Genomic DNA, 24,524 nt, shown 5'->3' with positions numbered 1-24,524 from the left:
CTTCAGGAACAGTTATTACCCTTTAACCATTAAGCTCCTGAACCAGCGTGAAGAACTTTACTCACCTCAATGCTGAAATGACCCCACAATCTATAACACAAACAACAGGAATTCTGCAGATGCTGGAAATTCAAGCAACATACATCAAAGTTGCTGGTGAACGCAGCAGGCCAAGCAGCATCCATAGGAAGAGGCGCAGTCGACGTTTCAGGCCGAGACCCGGACTGACGAAGGGTCTCGGCCTGAAACGTCGACTGCGCCTCTTCCTATGGATGCTGCTTGGCCTGCTGCGTTCACCAGCAACTTTGATGTATGTTGCCACAATCTATAATCTCACTTTCAAGGACTTTACAACTTATGTTCTCAGTATTATTTATTGAGCTTTTTTATTATTTACATGATCTGTCTTTTGCACGTTGGTTTTTGTCAGTACTGTATTTGCTTATATTTTTTTCATAAATTCTGTTGTATTTCTTTATTTTTCTGTAAATACCAGCAAGAAAATGAGTCTCAAGTTAGTACATATATGGTGACATAAGTATACTTTGATAATGTTTATTTTGAACGTTGAAGTCTTGAGTAATGTTACTTCAACATGCTCAGCAGACCAGGCTGTACAACTGAAAGAATAAAACTTTAAAACAAGGACAGCAGGCAAAATGCTGGCACTATCAAGCTAAGCTTGAAGTACCCTGCCCAAACACATTCTGTGTTCCTCTTACTTTCTGCGCATTTCACATGTGGTGTTCAACAATGGGAGTACTGACTTATCAGAAGCTAGTAATCAAGAGGAGGTTTCCTTGCCCTACACTTAGAACAGTATGTGCCCTTCAGCCCACAATATTTTAATCTACTCCATAATCAATCTAACCCTTCCCTCCAACATATTTTTCTTTCCATTTTTCTTTCATCCATGTGTCCATCCAAGGGTCTCTTCAATGTTTCTAATGTATCAGTTTCAACCACCACTCTCAGCAGTACATTCAAGGTGCTTATATTTCTGTGTGTAAAAAAAACTACCTGTGATATCTCTCCTAAACTTTCCAATGTCTCCTTCATTCACCTTAAAAGCTGATCCTCTGGTATCACCTATTGCCATCCAGGGAAAAAGACCTTAAGACATAGGAGCAGAATTAAGCCTTTTGGCACATTGGGTCTTTTCCGCCATTTCTTCAAGGCTGATCCATTTCCTCTTCAACTCCTATTCTTCTGTCTTCTCCCCATAACCTTTCACATCCTGACTAATCACAAACCTATCAACCTCCATCTTAAATGCACCCAATGACCTGGCCTCCATAGCTGCCTGTGCCAATGAATTCCAGATTCACCACCCTCTGGCTGAAGAAATTCCTCTCATCTCTTTTCTAAATGGACAGTCCTCAATTTTGAGGCTATGCTGTGGTCCTAGACACCCCCACCAAAGGAAACATTCTTTTTGCATCCACTCTACGTTTTTCAATATTTGATAGGTTTCAACGAAATCCCCACTCATTCTTCTAAATTCCAGCAAGTACAGGCCTAGAGCCATCAATCACTGTTCATATGATAATCCTTTCATTCCTGGAATCATTCTTGTGAACTTCTATTGAACCCTCTCCAATGTCAGCACATCTTTTCTTAATTAAGCAGCCCAAAACTGTTCACAATACCCCATGTGAGGCCTCACCAGTGCCTTATACAGCCTCAGCATTACATCCTTGGTTCTATATTTCAGACCTCTTGAAATTAATGCTAACATTGCACTCACTTTCCTCACCACTGATTCAACCTGCAAATTAACCTTTAGGGAATCCTACACAAGGACTCCCAAATCCCTTTGCATCTCAGATTTTTTAATTTTCTCCCCGTTTAGAAAATAGTCTATGCTTTTATTCCTTCTACCAAAGTACATGAACATACATTTCCTGACTCTATTCCATCTATCTCCTCTTTGCACATTCTCCTGATATGTCTTTCTGAAGCCTGTCTGCTTACTCAACACTATCTGTCCCTCCACCTATCTTTGTATTGTCCACAAAGCCAATGTCATCATCCAAATCTTTGCCATAAAAAGAATCTGTCCCAACACGGACCCCTGTGGAACACCACTGGTCACCGGCAGCCAATCCAAAAACGATCCCTTTATACCAATTCTTTGCCCCCTGCCAATCAGCCAGTGCTCTGTCTTTCCTGTAATAGAATGGGCTCTTACCTTGTTGAGCAGCCTCACATGTAGCACCTTGTCAAAGGCCTTCTGTAAATCAAGGGCACAACATCCACTGATTCTCCTTTGTCTATCCTGCTTGTTATTTCTTCAAAGAATTCCAACTGACTTGTTAGGCAAAATTTTCCCTTGAGGAAGCCATGCTGGTTAAGGCCTATTTTATCATGTGCCTTCAAGCACCTGGAAACCACATCCTGAACAATCGACTCCAACATCTTCCCAATCACTGAGGTCAGGCTAACTGGCCTACAATTTCCTTTCTTCCTCCCTTCTTGAAGAGTGGAGTGATATTTGCAATTTACCAGTCCCCCAGAACCATGCCAGAATGTAGTGATTTTTGAAAGATAATCACTAATGCCTCTGCAATCTCTTCAGCTACTATTTTTTAGAACCCTGGGTTGTAGTCCATCAGGTTCAGATGACTTATCCACTTCAGACCTTTCAGCTTACTAAGCACCATCTCTGTGTTATTAGCATCTGCACTTACTTTTGCCCCTTGGCACTCTCGAACTTTCAGCATACTACTAGTCTCTTCTACAGTGAAGAATGGTGCAAATTACTTCAGTTTATCTGCTATTTCCTTATCCCCCGTTAATATCTCTCCAGTGTCATTTTCCAGCAGTCCAATATCTACTCTCGCCTCTCTTTTACTCTTTACCCCCTCCCCCATATTTTATTAGCTGCCTTGTGTTGGTTTTTTAAAATTTCCCAATCCTCTAACTTCCCATTAATTTTTGCCCTATTATTTGCCCTCTCTTGCTTTTATGTTGGCTTTGATTTATCATCTATGGTTGTGTCATCCTGCCTTTAGAATACTTCCTTGTCTTTGGGATACATCTATCCTGCACCTTCTGAATTAGCCAGACACTGAGAAATGCCAAACATTCCTGCTGTGCCATCATCACTGCTAGTATACCCTTTCAATCAAGTTTGGCTCTGCTCCCATGCCTCTCTAATTGCCTTTACTCCACTGTAATACTGATATATCTGACTTTAGCTTCTCCCTCTCAAATTGCAGGGAGAATTCTATCATATTATGATTTTAAGATCACCGTTTCCTAGTGTTCATTTACCTTATGCTCCCTAATCATATCCAGTTCATTACACAGCAAAAAGCCATCAAAGTCATTCCACAAATTCTCTCTCTTGAAATATAGCATCAATTTGATTTTCCTAACCTATCTGTATATTAAAATCTCCATGACTGATGTAACATTGCCTTTTTGACATGCTTTTTCCATCTCTTGCTATAGACCACATGCTGGCTACTGTTTCAGGGCCTGTAAATAACTCCATTCAGGGTCTTCTTACCCTTGCAGTTTCTTAACTCTACCCACAAGGATTCTACATCTTCTGATCCTATGTCACCTCTTTCTAAAGATTTGATTTAATATTTTACCAGCAGAACCACTCCTGCTCCTCTGCCTACCTGCTTGTCCTTTCAATGGATTGTGTATCCTTGGATATTAATTGTCTTTCAGTCATGACTCCATAACACCCACAGAACATCATACCTGCCAATCTCTAACTGCCCTACAAAATCATCTATCTTATTCCATATACTGCATGCTTTGTAATATAACACCATCAGTCCTTTTCAATTTTATCCCCCTTTTACACTGCAACCAATCCCACTGACTAAAATTTTGCCCTATCATCTGCCTGTCCTTCCTGACAGTCTCATTATACATTATCTCTGCTTGTAAACCAACAGCCCTATTCCTACGGTGCCCCTACCAAACTAGTTTAAACCTTTCCCTACAGCTGCCCACAAGGATATTGGTTCCCTTCAGGTTCAGGTGTAGCCCATCACTTTTGTATAGGACATACTTTCTCCAGAAGAGATCCCGGTAATCCAGAAAAATGATGTTATGAGACTCCAAGAGGTCTGGAGTTAATGTTGTGGATTTTAAGGGCTTTCCCATCTCCAGTAGGTCCATCTTGTTGGTGTGACAGAATGTAACCATGGATAGTGATGTCAGAGTCTGGAACATTGTCTTCCAGTTATCATTCTAGGATTACAACTATATTAGGCAATTACAAAAACAGTTTGTGGGCCAGGTATTTCAAATGACCATGACGCCCTAGATATTTGTGAAGAGAACTGTGAAAGTTTATCTGGACTGGGCATGTCTTTGCAGTGTCCAAGTTTGGTGCCGATGGTGTTTGTAGAATCTGTTCTTATTCTTCTGTTTAAACATAGCTATACTGGGCTACTTCAGAGGGAATTTGGGCTACCGTTGGAATCACAGATAGGCCAGATTAGGTAAGGATGGCAGATTTCCTTGCCTGAAGGAAATTTGTAACCCAGCTAGGTTTTTACAGTCATCCAGTAACTCTTGTTGTTGTAATCACCATCAGTGCTAAATTATTTATTTACATTTCAGATTATTCAATAGATTCTACAGCTGCCATGGTAGGATCTAAACTCTTAATATCTGGGCCCTATGTAAAAGCAATATCATGTTTTTATTCCTATATTCAAGGCAATTTCTCATTATTTCAGGGAGAGGAAGAAAAAGAACTAGCTATCATTTACCTGCAGAAATTAATAAGAGGAAGAGCTATTCAGAATATGGTAAGTTTTTATATCGGGTTTTACAGATGATAATGTAAATATAGATATTATTGTTAAGTATTGAAATTTATCACCATACACTGTTCTGTATTTTGAAGGAACCTGAGGAGCTATATCTTACAAACTGTGAGAAGAGAGCAACACTGAATTGTCATTGTTCAACACATAATGCATAACGATCAAGGGATATCTAGATGGCTTCAATTAAATTACACTCTGTGTGCAGTCCAATCATTTGATCGGCACACTGTGGAACTAAAATGATGGACTAAAACAGGTTGAAGTTAAAGATAATAATGGTAATCTTGGAATTGGGGGATAACACTAACATACCAATATTTCTGTAGATGTTCGAAGGCAAAGAGAAACGTATTGAGCTACTCCAGGAACTTCGCACTACTCATGCACTCCAGGAGGACAGGCAGCTAGCGAAGGAAGCAGAAAAGCAGGCAATTTTAGCCTTGCAGCAAGAACGAGACGTAAAGCAACACAAGGTAAAGCAAAAAATTGGTAACATTTAATGTGAACTATTGTTGAATCATTGTTATGCTTACTTTGTTATATAGAAGGATAGCTTTGTACATCAAACAGAATATTATATATTGAAGACATTGGCCACTTAAAAATGATAAATCCTGCAAATTGAGAATAAAATGTGCTTCATATTCAGGTAATCATATTTTTAAAATGTATTGTTTGCTGCTGTCTAAATATTGCTTTAAGGGCACTTAATTAGAAGACATGGTTTTCCTGAATATCATTGACCTGGAGTTAATTTGTTTATAGACAAACTAGCTTGATAAAGAAGTCATCAAGCTGCCTTGGGACATTGCAGCAGATTTCATATATGGTTCTTGGTTTCCTTTTGTAACTGGTGGTATGTTTATATCACAGAATGTATGTGTGCCTTTATTTCTGGATGCTTTGATGGTAATTTAGTACCTGTAAATGAATGCTGCACATCAAATAAAGTTAAGGGCATTTGGCAATTTTAAATTAATGTACAAAGGAACCTCAGGGCCCAAGTCCGAAGTGGCCGCACAAATCGATATGGTGGTAAAGATGGTGTCTGACGTGCTTGCCTTTAGTCGAGCTCAAGAGTCAGGAATTTATGATACAGCTTTATAAAGCTCTAGTTCAACTACTTCTGGAGTATTGTATTCAATTCTGATTGCCCCAGTATTGGAGAATGTGGAAGCTACGGAGAGGGTGCAGAAGAAGTTTCAGGATACGAGCGATGCAGATACTGGAAATCTTGAGAAACAACACACAAAGTGCTGGTGGAACTCAACAGGTCAGGCAGCATCTATGGAGGAATATAAACAGTCGATGTTTTGGGCCAAGACTTTTCATCTGAAGAGAGTGGTTTACATAAAGTAGAGGAGAGTTCCTCCAGCATTTTTGTGTTTCTGAAGGTTTCCCAAAATGCTACATAGATTAGAGGTCATCTGCTATAAGAAGAGGTTAAAACAACCTCTTTGTTGGTTAGAGTTATTTTCTCTGGGCAGCAGAGGCTGAGGGGATACCTAATAGAAGTTTATAAACTTCTTAGAGGAATAGACAAAGTAAACAGTTGTACCTATTGCTGAGGTTCAAAACGTAAGGCATGTATTTAAGATGAGGATGAAGTTTCAAAATGCACCGAAATGCAGTGCCAGAGGTGCTGATGGAGGCAGATACTGTACAGCAGAGACATTTAAGAGACTCTTTAGATAGGCATATGAATATGTAGAGAATGTGGAGAGATATGGACCAAGTACAGTACAGGCAGAAGTATTAGGTATCATTAGCTTAATTAGTTTGGCACAGCATCATGGGCTGAAGGGCTCATTCCTGTGTTTTACTGGTCTATGTTGACATTTAACTCAAAGGAATAGATACAAAACACTAACGCTTGCCTAGATCAAACTTTTAAACATTTGTAAATGGCAGTTTTTAAAGCTAGATATGACAGATTATAGATAGTATATTTCTTTCTTCTTTCTCATAGCATTCTACAATGGAAGACTATCTCGCACATGTGGAGGGTCGTGTACTTGCAGATATGTTTGACTTCCTGAATAAGGAGCTTCAGCGATTACAGGAGGAGCGACGCATTCATGCAATGGTTATGTTAGCTGAGCGCCGTCGGCGGATCAGAGAAGCAGAAGAGAGTGGTTTACGTCAAGTGGAGGAGAGGCGCAGAAGGGAGGAGGATGAAATTTTCAAACAGGTCAGGCATATGCAAACAAAGTTACAGATAGGTTATTATTTGCAATTTTTGTGTCATACATACAAACAATTCACACGAAATCAAGGAGAAACAGAAATGAAAGAACGTTTTTGCTTTGTAGCTGAAGTATTTATGAAACATGTTCACTTGTAATTCAGGAAATACAGCAGCTAAACTTCTTAGGGCCAAGTTATGGAAACATCATGTGATATTGACTAGATAATCAGCTTAACGATGTTGGTTAAGAAATAAATATCATCTGGGACACCTTTGAAAGATTGCCATGGGATCTTATACGTCCATTTTAAAAGGTAAACAAGATCTAAGTTTAGCATTTCATTTTCAAAGATGTCACCTGTGGCATTACCCTGTTCCCTTGGTACAGCAAGGGTGCTGGTTTAAATTTTGTGCTGAAGTTCCTTAGTGGAACCTGAACTCAGTCAACTGTATCCAGTAAGGATGAGTTTAGTATGGAGGTAAAAACAGAAAGTGTTCAAAATATTCAGTATATCTGTTATATGTTCAATTTGTTCTGTCTGTAAACACATCTTGATGTAAAACATTATTTCATTTTGCTTCAGACTTTCAGTAAATCTTTCACACAATATTTTGCCACCTTAAATGACAGTTAATGTTAGTGAGTATGCTTAGTCTGTGTCTGTGATACTGAAGAGAGGAAATTCAATCAAGAACAAGCATGGAACTGGCAGGTAAATGTATACGGAAACTTTAGTAAGGAAAACCATTGTAGCTGGGGTGGGGAAGTGCAAGGACAAAGAAATTGGAGATTAATTTTTGAAGGAAGTTTTAACATCACTAGTTTAAAAGACAGGACTAGTAATGAAGAAGGAACTGGTTAATAGGATGGCCAGGAAGCAGTTAAGTATTTGGGATTAGCTGGAAAGAGGTCGAGCGTGTGAGCTGTTTCAGATGAAAGTTCGGCATGGTATCAAGCTGAATAAATGACCTCTCTAAAATTTCCATAAGGTCCTTACAGTTGCTGTTACATAGACAGAGGGGTATCCATCACATCAGAATTTTAATAGAAGTTAATAGTATGAGACATCTCCAGTTTGCTCTCCAGTACTTTCTAGAAGCAATGGATGGTTTTGACAGAGAAGAGTGATATGTACAGTAATTCTACTTGATGCAAGCAGTCAACATGATAATGCTTTAGACCAGTTGAGTATGTACTCGATAACTGTAATGGGGAACAATCAGTCTGAAAGTTGGAATAGGTATTGTCGTGGATAAAAACCAGCAAATGGATAACCAAGTCAACATCGAACTAATAAAAATAAAGGAGAGAAGACTCAACAGTGCTGTTGTTGCCAGTGGTGGCAGAGTTTTTCTGGAGAAGATACAGAAAGATGTGACTCTGAAAGGTGCTTTGAAGTTATGGATGTATGAAATGATCGGTACTATAGGAAGGGAGAGTTAATGGGACCTGGTATGATCAAGAGAGTGACCATGAACATGAATAAGATAAACTTTATGGCAGGCAGGATAGTAAATTGAAAATTGAAAATGGCAAGTTGAGTAAAATTCTTGAAGTATATGGTTGCTCAGTGCATGAAAGAAGAGAAGAAAAATGAAGATCAGAAGATATAAGAAATGGCAAGAGAAGGATATCAGGGCCTGGATCTGATTTGTTTTTCTTTTGGCTGTTTTCATTTTAAAGTGAACAACAGGAATGGTAAACACAATTGAGTATGGGGAGAATGCAGAATACAGTTTATATGGGCCAAATGATAGAAACAATGGTCAGTTTGTTGGGGGGAGGGTGATCTTTGATAAGTTGTTGCTATCCATGAGCCAAACTCCATCCAAAGTTAGAAGTTAGAATGTCAATACATCCATCTAAAATAGCATTTAGATATTCTGATCTATCAGCTAAATCCAAGAGGGAATGATGTGTGTTTTGAAGAGGAGGGGAAGGAAATCAGTAACGGTGACCCTCAGGCATATTGTTTGAATTTTGGAGCAATTAGAATTTCAATTTTCACCTGAATGTCTGTATTTAGGCAGTACATACCTACTAATTAGTAACATTTGAAAATACTGAAAAAGAAAGTCAAGGGGAGGATGTCTTGTCAGCCTTATTTGAAGATGAAATTGTTTAATTTTTAAAAGAAGATAATTACTTCATTATTACTGGAGTTTTGAATGTAAAAATTCTAATTCCCCCCAACAGTTACAATAAGAGACAGCATTCTTCCCTTCTTTTTTTAAATAAACAAATTAGTTGAATTTCAAAGTACTAATTATCATCTTTGTTTCATTGATTGTAATTAGAGTGTGTACTGCATTATTTATATTGTGCCTTCAAAGCAGGAAATTGTTGTATGGTACTTCATGATATTGGAATAAAATTAAAGCCAAAATTTCAAATCAAGAGACATGAAAATAAAAAGAATAACAAAATGCTGGTTCAAATAGATGGGTATTCAGGATTTTGCTTTTAGCCAGTGAAAGGAAGTATGGAGTTTCATGATAGAAATTATAACGCTTGGCTTATCTGTTGGATTCCCTGGCTGCCAGTCATAGAACCAAGAGATTAGAAGATTGAGCCATTGAGCTCTACAGCAGAGAAATAGCCCTTAGACCTATTTACTCGGTGCTAAAATGTTATTCTACCTAATTCCATTGACCTGCACCTGAGCCATTGGCCTCCATACTTTATAAGGCACTGGTGAGGCCTCGCCTTGAGTATTGTGAACAGTTTCGGGTCCCTCATCTTAGAAAGGATGTGCTGGCATTGGAGAGGGTCCAGAGGAGGTTCACAAGGATGATTCCAGGAATGAAAGGGTTATCATACAAGAAACGTTTGAAAGGTCTGGGTCTGTACTGGCTGGAATTAAGAAGGATGAGGTGGGATCTCATTGAAACCTTTTGAATGTTGAAAGGCCTAGACAGAGTAGATGTGGAAAGCATGTTTCCCATGGTGGGAGAGTCCAGGACAAGAGGGCACAGCCTCAGGATAGAGGGGCGCCCTTTCAAAACAGATTTGTGGAGAAATTTCTTTAGCCAAAGGGTGGTGAACTTGCGGAATTTCTTACCACATGTAGCTGTGGAGGCCAGGTCATTGGGTGTATTTAAGGCAGAGATTGATAGGATCCTGATTGGACATGGCATCAGAGATTACGGGGAGAAGACCAGGAACTGGGGTTGAAGAGGATATAGAAGAAAAGGATCTGCCATGATTGAATGGCAGAGCGGACTCGATGGGCCAGATGGCCTAATTCTGCTCCTGTATCAATTGGTGTTATACCCCTGCCATCCATGTACTGATCTAAATTTCTCTTAAGTGTTGCATTCAAACTCACACCCCCCCCACCCCCTCCCCACTTTCATTGGCAGCTCACAAGATGTTCCCCCGCAGGTTTCCCTTAAACATTTCACCTTTCACTCTTAACCTATAGTTCTAGTCTTACCCAACCTCAGTGGGAAAACCCTGTTTACATTTACCCTATCTATACCCCTCATAGTTTTGTTTATGAAGATCCTCGAGAAAGGGATACAGGTTTCCCCCGCCATCCGAAGGTAGAGCGTTCCTATGAAACGGTTCGCAAGCCGGAATGTTGTAAAGCGAAGAAGCAATTACCATTTATTTATATGGGAAAATATTGTGAGCGTTCGCAGACCAAAAAATAACCTACCAAATCATGCCAAATAACACATAAAACCTAAAATAACAGTAACAAATAGTAAAAGCAGGAATGATATGATAAATACACAGCCTATATAAAGTAGAAGTACTTCTCTACAACGATTGCCTGCACAGATCTCCTTAGCGAAAATCTCACGCAAACGCTGTTGGCAGAAACACAGTGCAAGCGTTCTCGGCAGAAAATCTGACGCAAGCGCTGTTGGCAAAACACTCTCTCCAATAACCTTTAGGCTATGAAGCTGCCAAATCATACCAAATAACACATAAAAATACACAGCCGATATAACGTAGAAATAATGTATGTACAGTGTAGTATCACTTACCGGAATTGAGATAGCGACGAGCACACTGATGATGGTGTGTTAGGCTGACTCGTCGGAGTTTGGGTGGTGCAGTGGCCCCCACCCTCCGGGCAGCGACCCGATACCGATCCGCGAAGCATGCAGGAGTACAGCGGTGGCCAGGAAGCACCCAGCACATCTTTAAGAAAAAAGCCAAAACAAACAAGCTAATTAATTAGGTGCCACCCGGCACGTAATTGTCAGCCCAGATCAGAGGCGATTGCCGATTGCATCGCCTCTGATCTGGGCCAACATTTACTTGCCGGGTGGCACCTAATTAATTAACATGTTTATTTCAGCTTTTTTTCTTAAAGATGTGCTGTGTGCCTCCCGGCTATCACTGCATTCTCCGCGAATCGGTATCTGTCCGCGGCCTGGGGGTTGGGGTGGTGGGACACGGGGGTGTCATCTCATCGTCTATCAGGGCAGGCAGGTCATCTTCTATGTCTGCCTGCCTCGATGTCGAAGGTCGAGGTTCGTCATCTGCTGTGGCTGATGTGGAAGGCTTGCTTGACTGCTGAGCCTCGCGCATTTTTCTATCATACAGTTCTTTGTAAGGACTCAAACCATCCTGCAAATATGCCCTAAACCGACATACCCTTTCAAAATTAAAGTTGTACTTTATCATTGCAGCGAAATTCTCACGCAGCTGTTTCACGTTCAGTTCCTGGACGACTTCACCTTTGGTCCGTTTGCTACTGTATTCGGTTTCGATTGTTATCCTTTCCTTTTCAAATTGCATTAGCTCTTCATCTATCAGTTCTTGGTCATGGGATGCCAAAACTTCTTCAACATCATCTTCATCAGCTTCCACAACCCAAACTCATTTTGTCCTTACTTCGTTCACCACGATCGAAACGCTTAATTATGTCTAGTTTTACACTAAGTGTAACACCCTTACGAGCTCTTTTAGGCTTTTCCGATACCTTAGAACTCATCTTGCTAACGGCTGCTCACAGGCATGTGTTTAAGCAATGCTGGCGAGAATCCCGTTCCGAATCCAGGGGAGAGCGGCTGCTCGGGGCACGTGCTGCTTTCTATCGCGCGCTAATTTTTTTTTTCGTGCGCTGCCTTTTTTTCATAACAGTGAAAACACCTTCTGTTAGCGAAAACAGGGAATTAATGTAGGTCTTTCGTAACAGTGAGGTTTCGTAAAGCGAACGTTCGAAAAGCGGGGGACACCTGTAGTTTGAAATTGGCAATATCATGAGTTGGATCTAAACAGAAAGGTAAGTGGCTCCTCCATACCAGATAGTGATGCAACCAGTTAGAATGCTCTACACGATACATGTGTAGAAATTTACAAGTTTTTGGTAACAGACCAAGTCTGCTCAAACTCCTAATAGTTGTTTTTGTGCCGCCTTTGTAATTGTATCATTATGTTGAACCTAGGAGAGATCTTTAGAGATGTTGACACCCAGGAACTTGAAACTGCTCACCCTTTCTCTGAGGAGGACTGGTACGTGTCCCCTCGACTTCCCCTTCCTGAAGTCCACAATCAACTCCTTGGTCCAAATGACGTTGAGTGCAAGGTTGTTGTTGTGACACCACTCAACCAGCTGATCTGTCTCGCTCCTGCACTCCTCATCATCACCATCTGAAACCCTGCCCACAATAGTTGTGTCATTGGCAAATTTATAGATGGTATTTGAGCTGTGCCTAGCCACACAGTCATGAGTGTAGAAAGAGTAGAGCAGTGGGCTAAGCACACACCCTTGAACTGCACCAGTGTTGATTATCGGTGAGGAGGAAATGTTATTTCTAATCTGCACACACTGTGGGTTGCCCAATGACGAAGTCAAGGATCCAATTGCAGAGAGAAGTACAGAGGCCCAGGTTTTGGAGCTTCTTGCTTAGAACTGAGAGTATGATTGTGTTGAATGCTGAACTGCTATCGATAAACAGCAGTTGGATACAAGTGTTGCTATTGTCCAGGTGATTCAAGGCCAAGTGAAGAGCAAATGAGATTGCATCTGCTATAGACCTATTGTGCCGATAGGCAAATGCAGTGAGTCCAGGCCCTTGCTTAGGCAGCAGTTGATTCTGGCATGACCAAACTCTCAAAGCACTTCATCACTGTAGTGCCACTGGATGATAGTCAGTGAGGCAGCACATCCTGTTCTTCTTGGGCACTGGTATGATTATCACCCTTTTGAAGCAGGTGGGAACCTCCAACTGCAGCAATGAGAGATTGAACATGTCCTTGAACAATCCCGCCACTTGGTTGGCACAGATTTTCAGTGCCTTTTCACATACACCATCAGGGCCTGATGCCTTAACAAGGGTTCAGTGCCTGAAATATATAATGTTTGTGGAATATATAAATGATTGAATGAAAATGTATATGGTTTGATTGAGTTTGCAGATGGCACAAAAAATGGTGTATTTCTGGATAATGAAGTTTCGCTAAGTATGTAGATCAGTTGTAGATATGGGTAGAATAACAGCAGATGGGGTTTAATTCAGGCAGGTGTGATGAATTGCACTTTGGGAGGTCAAATGTAAGGGGAACAGAGACAGTAAATGACTTAAGAGGATGTGCAGAGAGAGAGATCCATAGCTTCTTGAAAGTAGCAACATAAACTGGTAGGCTGGTAGTGAAGCTACAGTGCTCATAAAAAGCATTCATCCCCCGCCCCCAGAAGTTTTCATGTTTTATTGTTTTACAACATTGAATCACTATGGATTTAATTTGGCTTTCTTTTACATTGATCAACAGAAAAAGACTCTTTCATGGTGATGTGAAAACAGATCTCTACAAAGTATTCTAAATTAATTACAAATATAAAATACAAAATAACTGATTGCATAAGTATTAACCCCCTTTAATATGACATGCGAAATCATCACTAGTGCAGCCAATTGGTTTGAGAAGTCACATAATTAGTTAAGGAGTCCTAACTATATATAAACCTGTGCGCAGTCAAGGTGTTTCAATTGATTGTAGTAAAATACACCTGTGTCTGGAAGGTCCAACTGTTGGTGAGTCAGTATCCCGGCAAAACTACACCATGAAGACAAAAGAACACTCCAAGCAACTCCGCAAAAAGATTATTGAAAGCACAAGACAGGAGATGGAAACAAGAAAATTTCCAAGCCACTGAATATCCCTTGGAGTTCAGTTAAGTCAATCATCAAGAAGTGGAAAGAATATGGTACAGATGTAAACCTGCCTAGTACAGGCTGTCCTCAAAAACTGAATGACCATGCAAGAAGGGGACTAGTGAGGGAGGCCACTAAGAGACCTATGACAATTCTGGAGGAGTTACAAGCTTCAGTGGCTGAGATGGGAGTGACTGCACATACAACTGTTGCCTGGATGTTTCACCAATCTCAGCTTTATGGGAGAGTGACAAAGAGAAAGCCACTGTCAGAAAGCATGTTTGAGACTCTGAATTCAGTTGGAAGAAGAATCTATGGTCTGGTGAAACCAAAATGGAGCTTTTTGGTTATGCCAAACACCACACATCATTAAGAACACTCCATCCCTACTGTGAAGCATGGGGATGCTTCATCACAGCAGTCCCTGGAAGGCTTGTGAAGGTAGAGGGTGAAATGAATGCAGCAAAATACAGGCAAATCCTGGATGAAAACCTGATGCAGTCTGCACGAGAACTGTGACTTGGGAGAAGGTTTGTTTTCCAGCAAAACAATGACCTCAAGCATAAAGCCAAAGCTACACAGGAATGACTTAAAAGTTAATGTCCTGGAGTAGCCAAGTCAGAGTCTAGACCTCAATCCAATTGAGAATTTGTGGCTGGATTTGAAAAGGGCCTTTCACTCACGATCACCATGCAATCTGACAAGGCTTGAGCAGTTTTGTAAAGAAGAATGGGAGAAAAATTGCATTGCCATTTGTGCAAAGCTGATAGAGATCTATCCACATAGACTCAAAGCTGTAAATGCTGCCAAAAGTGTATCTACTAAATACTGACTTGAAGGGGGTGAGTAATTATGCAAGCAGTTATTTTGTGTTTAATAATTGTAATACAGGGGAGGACTTCCGGGTCATCAAGGGAATGGCGGCGTAAGGAAAAGGTCTCTCGACAAAAAAGAAGGTAAACTGCCCCAAAATCGAATTTAGACAAATACTTAATATTGCATAACTATATTAATAAAAGGGGCAAGGATGATGTCTAAGAACAAGAATAAAAAGTCCGCTTCGAAGGCTGATAAACATAAAGAGATGCAGCAAGGCGACGGGCCTAGCTCCCCCACGGCAAGCCAGGACGGAGATAATGAGGGGGAATCGGTGACTCTGTCTTTGATTCTCGGAGAGATTCGCGAGTTCCGACAAGATAACAGCAAACAGCTGGAAGATATTAAAGGAGAAATAGTAAAAACTAACTCGCGGATAGATGAAGCCGAAGCGAGGATTGTTGGAATTGAAGAGAAGCTACAAAACGCCGAGGAAGTGATAGCAGAAATGCTGAAGCTACAAGACCAGCTCCAGTGGAAACTAATAGATCAAGAAGACCGCTCGAGAAGGGAAAATGTGAGGATCTATGGAGCTCCCGAAGGAACCGAAGGTAAACCCGGATTGATGATTCCCTTCGTGGAGAAGCTGCTTAGAGAGAACCTTGATATACCGGCCGCAAAAGACCTACAGATAGAAAGGGCTCACCGCGCGTTGGCACCACAGCCTCCGGCAGGCGCCCAGCCCAGATCGATTCTGATCAGATTTCTCAGTTACAGAAAGAAGGAAGAGGTGCTTAAAAGACCATGGCAAAAGAAAGGTTTCATGTGGAACAACTGCAAAATCAGTTTAGACCACGACTACGCACCGGGGATTCTTGCCAGATGGAAGGAATATACGGAAACACGGAGAGTCCTGAAGGAAAACAACATCATCTTCCAGACCCTGTATCCAGCTCGGCTGAGAGTCTTTTACGACGAAGGGACAAAAACTTACGCTATGGTGGAGGAGGCAACGTTGGACCTGGTGGACCGGGGACTACCTATTAAAGTTATCACCCAACCGGAGTTGCTACTGGAGAGGATTCGGCAGAAGTCGTGGCAGTTAGTGGGGCGAGGACGCTCCACTCGAACCAGAGTGTCAAACTACAAGGAAAAGCTGCAAATATTCAGACGCGAATATACAGAGAATACAGATTAATTAAGAGAAATGACTGAAAAGAGTAAATCGGACTTAAAAGTAAAATGAAAACTGGTAACTGAAAATAAACTAGGCGGAATAACTTGAATGATAGCAATATGGTCGAGACATAAATAGGAGAAAATTCTCTATGATTATTCAAACTGCTGAGGGCCCTCTAACACAGGGTGAAGATAGAGGTTATCCCTCTGAACCGAGGTGGGTCGGTGCTCAGGCCTTACTGTGGGAAGTCGGGAAAAATTTTCAAATGTTATACGTTCAGAAATGTCTAGGGTGTGGTTATATGTCTTGGTTTACTGTTGAGAAGGGATTGCTTACTGTTTGGTTAGAAAAGGAGAGTGCTTTTTTTCTACTAGAGAAAAATGCAAACTGAATTGGTATAAATAATTTCCTATAATGTTAATGGGGTTTTGAATCCAATTAAAAGAAATAAGATTATGTCTAAATTGAAAAAAGAGAGGGCACAAATAGCTTTCCTCCAGGAAACACATATGAGCCAATCTGAACATGGAAAATTAAAAAGAATGGGCTTTAAGCATGTATTTTATTCATCATATAAATTGAGTCACAAAAGAGGGGTAGCTACTTTAATATCAAGTACTCTTAATTATGAACATATTTCAGAGACTAGAGACAAAGAAGGACGGTTTGTAAAAATCACAGGAAGAATAGAAGGTACAGAAATAACATTGCTGAATGTTTATGCTCCTCCAGGTAGTGAATGGTCATTTTATAGACACATTTTTGACCTAATGGTCAGTTCTCGAGGGGTAGTAATTTGTGGAGGGGATTTTAATATTAGATTAAATCCTATATTAGATTCTTCAAGAATAGTTACTCAGAATAAACCTCTGACTCGGAAAGTGGATTCATTGATGGAGGAGTTGGGAATTATAGATGTCTGGAGGGAATTACACCCTACTAGTAAAGATTATACATATTACTCTTTCCCTCATTCAGCCTATTCAAGGATAGACTATTTCTTTATCTTTAATACAGATAGACTCAGGATAAAAAACTGTAATATTGCAACAATTGATCTGTCGGATCTTAGCCCAGTCTCTATGTCTCTAATCCTGGAAAGGAAAATGAGGAAAACACTATGGAGGCTAAACTCACATATACTCAATAACCCGAAAGTAATGGAGAGATTAAGGGGAGAAATCAAAGAATATCTAGACCTTAATGATACGGGAGAAACATCACCAGTGATTTTATGGGATACATTGAAAGCTGTACTGAGAGGGAAAATTATTTCCATTACTACTCACATGAAAAAAATCAATGCACAAAAATTAGCAGACCTTCAAGGAAAATTAAAACAACTTCAAGTTGTATATAGCAACAAAAGTAATTCAAATCGAAAACAGGAAATTAGGAAATTGCAAAGTGAAATTGATGATATTTATACGTTGGAAACTCAAAGAAATTTTCTTTACCTGAGACAAAAGAATTATGAAGTAGGAGGTAAATCAGCTAGATTATTAGCATATAAATTACGAAAACAACAAGCAGACAATACAATTCATAAAATAAAGAATCCAAAGACAAAGCTTGTGGAGAGTACAATAGGGAAAATTCAAGAGAGTTTTGAAACATATTATCGAGAGCTGTACTCCCAACCCCGGGCCCCCAGTGAGCCCTATATAGACAGTGTATTGAATTTTTTAGATCTACCTAAACTTACAGATTTACAAAATGAAAGTTTATTAGAACCAGTAACTGTCAAAGAACTGAACGTGGCCATCTCTAGGTTAAAGGCTAGAAAGTCCCCGGGGTTCTGATGGGTTTACCTCAGAGTGGTACAAGTCCCTGAAGACACAGTTAGCCCCATTACTACTTAACACCTTTAATTGGATCTTGCAGAGAGGAGAAACTCCACCTTCCTGGAGAGAAGCGATTATTTCAGTTATTCCTAAAGAGGGTAAAGATAAACTAGAATGTGGCAATTATCGGCCAATTAGTGTTCTTAATTTAGATTACAAACTATTTACATCTATATTAGCGCACAGATTGGAAAAGCTTTTACCTGGCCTAATCCATTTAGACCAGACTGGATTTATTCAACAAAGACAAACACAGGACAACATAAGGAGAACTCTGCACATATTAGAACAGGTTAATAAGAACGAGACAGAGACAATGGTAGTAGGATTGGACGCTGAGAAAGCTTTTGATTCGGTTAGTTGGGCATTCCTATACAGAGTGTTAGGAAGATTCGGCTTTCAAGAAAGGTTTATTAAAGTAATTCAGACTCTATATGACAGCCCTACAGCCCAAATTAAGATAAATGGGGACCTCTCTGACTCCTTCATTTTAGAGAGAGGCACTAGACAGGGATGCCCAATTTCTCCTCTCCTTTTTGCGCTATATATTGAACCACTTGCCCAACTAATAAGACAGAGCGAAATTGTAAAAGGTATCAAGGTAGCAGGGATTGAACAGAAAGTGGCGTTATTCGCAGATGATGTTTTGGTCTATCTGAGTGAACCAGAAAAATCATTTATAGGATTGTTTACACTGTTGGATGACTTTGGGAAAATATCAGGTTATAAAATAAATGTAAAGAAAACGCAGGTTATGTCCCTAAATTATACACCATCCAAAAAATTGCAGGATACATACGATCTTAAGTGGGAAGCTAAATCATTAAAATATTTAGGAATAACCCTGCCGAAGGATCTTTCAACACAGTTAAATTATGGGCCATTAATCTCAAAGATAAAAGCAGATATGCATAGATGGAATCTTATCCCCTTTTTAAGTTTAAATTCAAGGATAAATACTATAAAAATGAATATTCTTCCTCGGTTATTATATCTTTTCCGTACTTTACCAGTGGAGGTGGATGATAATCAATTCAGGGAATGGGACAAATGGATTTCCCGCTTCATTTGGCAAGGAAGGAAACCTAGAATTCGATATAACACCTTACAGTTAGGGAAGGAAGGAGGAGGTATGGTTCTTCCTTGCCTGAGAAATTATTTTTATGCCTCACAGATAACCCCTCTGTTATATTGGTGTAATAGGGAATATAAGGCTAGATGGAAGGAAATAGAATTTGGATTAGTTGACAGTTTTCCTCTTCAGGCCTCAATAGCTGACAAAGGATTGATGGCCCAGTTGGAAAAATTTAATAATGCTTGGATAAATCTTACATTAAAAGTATGGCAGAAGGTGGTTAATTCATGTGGAATTAATAACATGTTAAAACTCTTTAGATGGTGTGCATATGATACCGAATTCCTTCCCAACAGAGGAGATAAAAGATTTGAGCTATGGATAAAGAAAGGTCTTACAACCCTACCTCTCATTTATAGATAAAAGAGTATTACAAAGTTTCCAAATCCTGCAGGACAAACATGGCCTAGAACATAATGACTTTTTTAGGTACCTTCAAATACGAAACTATGTTAACCAGAGTTGTAGATATACAGACCTATCAACAGTAGAATTAGAATTTTTCAAGATTCTGAATTCGGCTTGCAGTTCAATACCTAGTAAATCAGTTTCTCGCCTATATAATGCACTCTCCCATGCTAAAAATGTAAATACACTGTATATTAAAGAGAAGTGGGAGAAAGAAGCGGGGTTGGTACTTTGAGAGGAGGCTTGGGGGAAAATCTGCAGCTTTCAATGGTCCTCGACTAATTCTTTGACTTGGAGAGAACATTGTTGGAAAAACATTATAAGATACTTCAAGACCCCATATCAGGAAAAATATAAAGATACAAATGTGATGTGTTGGAGAAGGTGCGGCTCCAAGGAGGCAAATCATTTTCATATTTTCTGGGATTGCCCTAAATTAAGTCTATTTTGGGAAGGTATTCATAGAACATTAGTTAAGGTACTTAGGTCCCAGATACCTCTGAACTTTGAGACGCTCTATTTGGGGCGTGTATTGTTCCTTGAACAGAAGGAAGATATAAAGTTGCTGCAGGCCCTCTTAGCGGCAAGTAAGAAATCAATCACTAGAAAATGGCTAAATCCAATACCACCTACATTAGAAGATTGATACGAAATTATCTTGGAAATATTTAAAATGGAAAAGTTGACTTACTCCCTGAGAACTAAAAAAAGAAACATTTTATCAAATCTGGAATAAATGGATTGAATATATAACCCCAATGCGAGCAGACTTTAGATGACTCTCCTAATGATTTATATTGCTCTTCTCATCAACACAGTAATATTGCTAACGTAAGCACCCCTAATCTAAATGTTTGTTTTTTTTTTGGAAAATAGAGAATTAACACAAGTAAAGGGAAAGATTTGGGAAAGGGATAAAAAAAATGAAAAAATTAAGTAAATAAGTACATAGGGATTGGATAATTATGTCTGTGGACAGGAACAAGCACGAACAAATTGGGATATAAACACCTACAATGGTTGGTATATAGGCTTGTATGCAACATTTTGGACCAATGGAAATGGTCCGGAAGGGTTGTATGGAAACTATTATTACCATTTTTCTTAACAACTAATTTCATTACTTAGCCTAATAGGTTAGATTTACCACAGTACATAATTATCTATTTAAATGTTTACTTTCCTTTTATATCATCTCAATGTGTACTTAAGAATGTATAAATAATTATAATTTTATACATATAAAAAAATGGAAAAGGTCATATGTGTGAAAAAAGTACATGATAATTGTGAATTCCTTATCCAAATAAAAATAAAATTAAAAAAATAATAATTGTAATACATTTAGACCAATTTGTAGAAACTTGTGCAACACACATCAAATTTGCTGGTGAACACAGCAGGCCAGGCAGCATCTATAGGAAGAGGTACAGTCGACGTTTCGGGCCGAGACCCTTCGTCAGGACTAACTGAAGGAAGAGCTAGTAAGAGATTTGAGAGGGGAAGGGGGAGATCCAAAATGATAGGAGAAGACAGGAGGGCGAGGGACAGAGCCAAGAGCTGGACAGGTGATTGGCAAAAGGGATATGAGAGGATCATAAACATGTAGAAACTTGTTTTCACTTTTAACATGAAAGAGTCTTTTCTGTTGATCAGTGTCAAAAGAGCAACATTAAATCTACTGGAATTCAAAGTTATAAAACATGAAAACTTCCAAGGGTGGGGTGAATACTTTTTATAGGCACTATATATGGCACACTTGCCTTCATCATTCAAGGCAATGAGTATAGGAATCAAGACATCACATTGCAGCTATATAAACCTTTAGTTAATCCACACTTGGAATATCGTGTGCAGTTATGGTTGCCCCATTCCAGAAAGGATATAGATGCTTTGGAGATGGTGAAAAGGAGGTTCACCAGGATGTTGCCTGGCTTGAGGAATATTTGAAAGAAGGAGAAATTGGAAAGACTTGGATTGTTTTCTCTGGAGCATTGGTGACAGAGAGGGCACCTGATAGAAGCTTATACAATTAGGAAGGACATGATAGGGTAGGTAGTTGTTCTCTTTCCCAGGGTAGAGATGTCAAATACTAGAGAATGTAGCTTTAAGGTGAGAAAGAGGAAAATTTAAGGAAGATGGATGGGGCAATTTCTTTGTACAGAGAGTGGTAGTTGCCTGGAACACACTGCCAGAGGTGGTGGTGGAAGCAGAATGATAGTGGCATTTAGACAGACCAACGAAAAGGAAGGCAATGCAGGAATGTGGATACTGTGCAGGCAGATGGGACTAGTTTCATTTGGTATAATGGTTTGCACAGATGTGGATCAAAAGACCTGTTTCTGAATTGTACTGTTCTATGTTTGTAAGCTCCTCCAGCTAACTTGACTTCCTGAAGGTTGAAAACATCTTCTTTAAAAAAGTTTTTGAATATTAATTGAAATAACATCCAATGGTCTGGAAGATGTGAGGGTCCAGCACCAAAGTATGCTGGATGAATATTGTACACACCAGTCAACCTGCATAGTCCTCTGTTGTGTTGTTGGTTTTACTTTTTTTTCTCTTTGACGTTGATATGACTTTCATGTTCCTGATGATTTGTAGCTAAATGAATGTCTGTGATCTGGCCTGTATCATTTTACCGCTCTTGTTTGGTTTTCCTCAGGCCTATTGCTCTTGTCCTGAAAGTAGTGTGTTAAATGTGGAGTTTCTAGTTTTAAGAAATTTGAAGTTTTACTTGTTTCATACTTTTTTCACTTCTAATTGAAATAATTCAGAATTTCTGACGTTTTTCACTGTATTCAATCTTTCCACTTTCATATTTTGTTGTATCTAACTTGATATTGAATTCATCCAATTTAACTTACACTCAGGCATTCCTTTTTATTTCATACTCTATAAAGTAAGGAAATTGTTTTTTTTTTAAGAAAATTGTTACTAAGGTTGAAAATGCTCTCTTGCTCTCACTGCATTGTCAGCTTTGATTTCCAACATTTTAGAGAAAATGTTCTTAAAACCTCTACAAGTTTAATTGATGTAGCACACTGCAGGATTCCCTGAGCAACTAAAGTCTGGCCTATTATTTTTAAATTCACTGTGAACAATGCCATGTGAAATATGCTAGTACCTGATAAAATATTGATACAGGACTGGAGGAATATACTTATTACTGATAAAACACAATTGAGATTGGATTTATGGAATTTGGGCTTAGCTTGTTTCCAGCTAGTTTGCTTACAACAAGTATTATAGAATGTTGACTTTCTCCTGAAAGTAGTATCCCTTAATTTAAGAATCATTGTGTCATTGTACACATCAGGCTTGTGATTCAATTTATGGTGATATGGAAGTAAAGAAGGGATTGACTTAGTGGAATACTGGATATGGTATCTAATCGAAGTGCGTATTGAGGTGACATTAGATTTATTCTAGGAAGTTATTAACACCCTTGCAGTTCAAGTTCTGACAATGGGCCTTCAACCTGAAATGTTAAATATAGAAACCCTAAGGCTGTGCCAAACATGTACTTATTTTAAAATTTACCTAGGATTACCCATAGCCCTCTATTTTTCTGAGCTCCATGTACCTGTCCAGGAGTCTCTTAAAAGACCTTATTGTATCTACCTCCACTACCGTCATCAGCAGCCCATTCCACACACTCACCATTCTCTGTGTCAAAAACTTACCCCTGACATCTATTTCTCTTTCTGCAGATGTTTCTAAGCATTTCCAGCATTTTTTGTTCTTCAGGTTTCCTGTATCTGCAGTTTATTTTCCCCTTTTATCTTCATTTCAATAAAGTTACCTGGTACAGACAATTTCAATGGGTAAACAAGAAAATTGTTAACATTAATTTGGTCTCTTATTAACAAATTGGATTCTTTTTTCTATCATCCTTTTCTGATACAGGTTGTTAAAGTGCATCAGACTACAGTGGACTCTTACTTGGAGGATATCCTTTTGAAATCCATACAAAATACAGCAGAAGATCAAGCACGCCAAGAGATCCGTAAAAAGGCTGATGAAATCAATGACATTGCCTATGAAATTGAACAACAGTATGTAGCTATTACTTACTATATTGATTTTATAAGAATTTCATTAATCTGATTGAAATACAAAGCCAGATGCTGAGCTAGAAAATTGTTAGGCTTTTCTGCCTTTTAGGAGTTCCCAATTTAAAGATCATTGAATCTAAACAAAAATTACTTTGTCCTGATATTCTTTATAAATGTTATAATTTAGGATATATTTTAAGTTTAGTCTAATCCTATATATTTTTTTCAGTATTGTGCTATTCCACCAACCTGTTCATATTCCTTTAATCTTCCTCAGTATCATCGTGCTTGTGCATCATGTATCCAAGTAAATGATATCAATATAGAATGTCATCACACATTACTAACGTATATTATTCACAATCTGCTCATCTCAGAAAGTTACCACTAACACTTGTCTTTTCCCCATTTCTCAATTGCATCATGTTCTTTTTTTAACTGTGGCAAAGGCCACAGTGAATTCAGGGAAGAGAGTAAGGATATCCTGAAATATATAGATATTACAAAAGAGGAGGTATGGGCAGTCTTTAAGAACTTAAATATGGATAAATCCACAGGGCCTGACCAGGTGTATCCTAAGACATGGAGGGAAGCAGAGATTTTGTTTTGTATTTTTCTTGGGTGAGGAACCAAGAGACCAGAGGATGGCTAACGCTGGGCTTTTATTCAACAAGGGCTGCAAGGACTAACTAGACAACAATAAGACAGTGAGCCTAACATCAATAGTGGGAAAGAGACTAGAAAGGATTCTGAGATACCGGATTTGTTTGTATTTAGAAATCAAAGACTGATTAGGGATGGTCAGCATGGCTTTGAGATATGAATTCTCACGCACAATGAATTTGATTGAAGAAATGACCAAGAGGAATGATGAGGGCAAGGTGGTAGACAATGTCACATGGACTATAACGAAGCCTTTGATCAGAACTTGCCCAGTAGCCTGGTCCGGAAGGTTAGGATGTGTAAGATCCAGGTAT

The 24,524-nt window shown here is 39.2% G+C and overlaps 1 protein-coding gene across 4 annotated transcripts in view; it reads left to right on the top strand.

Annotated features, from left to right (window-relative positions):
• cfap91 (cilia and flagella associated protein 91) overlaps positions 1–24,524 on the top strand; it is a 98,276-nt gene that overhangs the window by 58,788 nt on the left and 14,964 nt on the right. For all 4 annotated transcript variants that reach the window (XM_063049850.1, XM_063049852.1, XM_063049851.1 and 1 more), the window contains 4 exons: positions 4,710–4,781; positions 5,129–5,275; positions 6,772–6,993; positions 23,399–23,547. In XM_063049850.1, the coding sequence (XP_062905920.1) occupies positions 4,710–4,781; positions 5,129–5,275; positions 6,772–6,993; positions 23,399–23,547 (590 nt within the window). The remainder of the gene's footprint in view (positions 1–4,709; positions 4,782–5,128; positions 5,276–6,771; positions 6,994–23,398; positions 23,548–24,524) is intronic.

This window comes from Mobula hypostoma, chromosome 6 (assembly GCF_963921235.1).
Source record: "Mobula hypostoma chromosome 6, sMobHyp1.1, whole genome shotgun sequence".
NCBI lineage: Eukaryota > Metazoa > Chordata > Chondrichthyes > Myliobatiformes > Myliobatidae > Mobula > Mobula hypostoma.
This window is presented reverse-complemented; position numbering and strand designations above follow the sequence as displayed.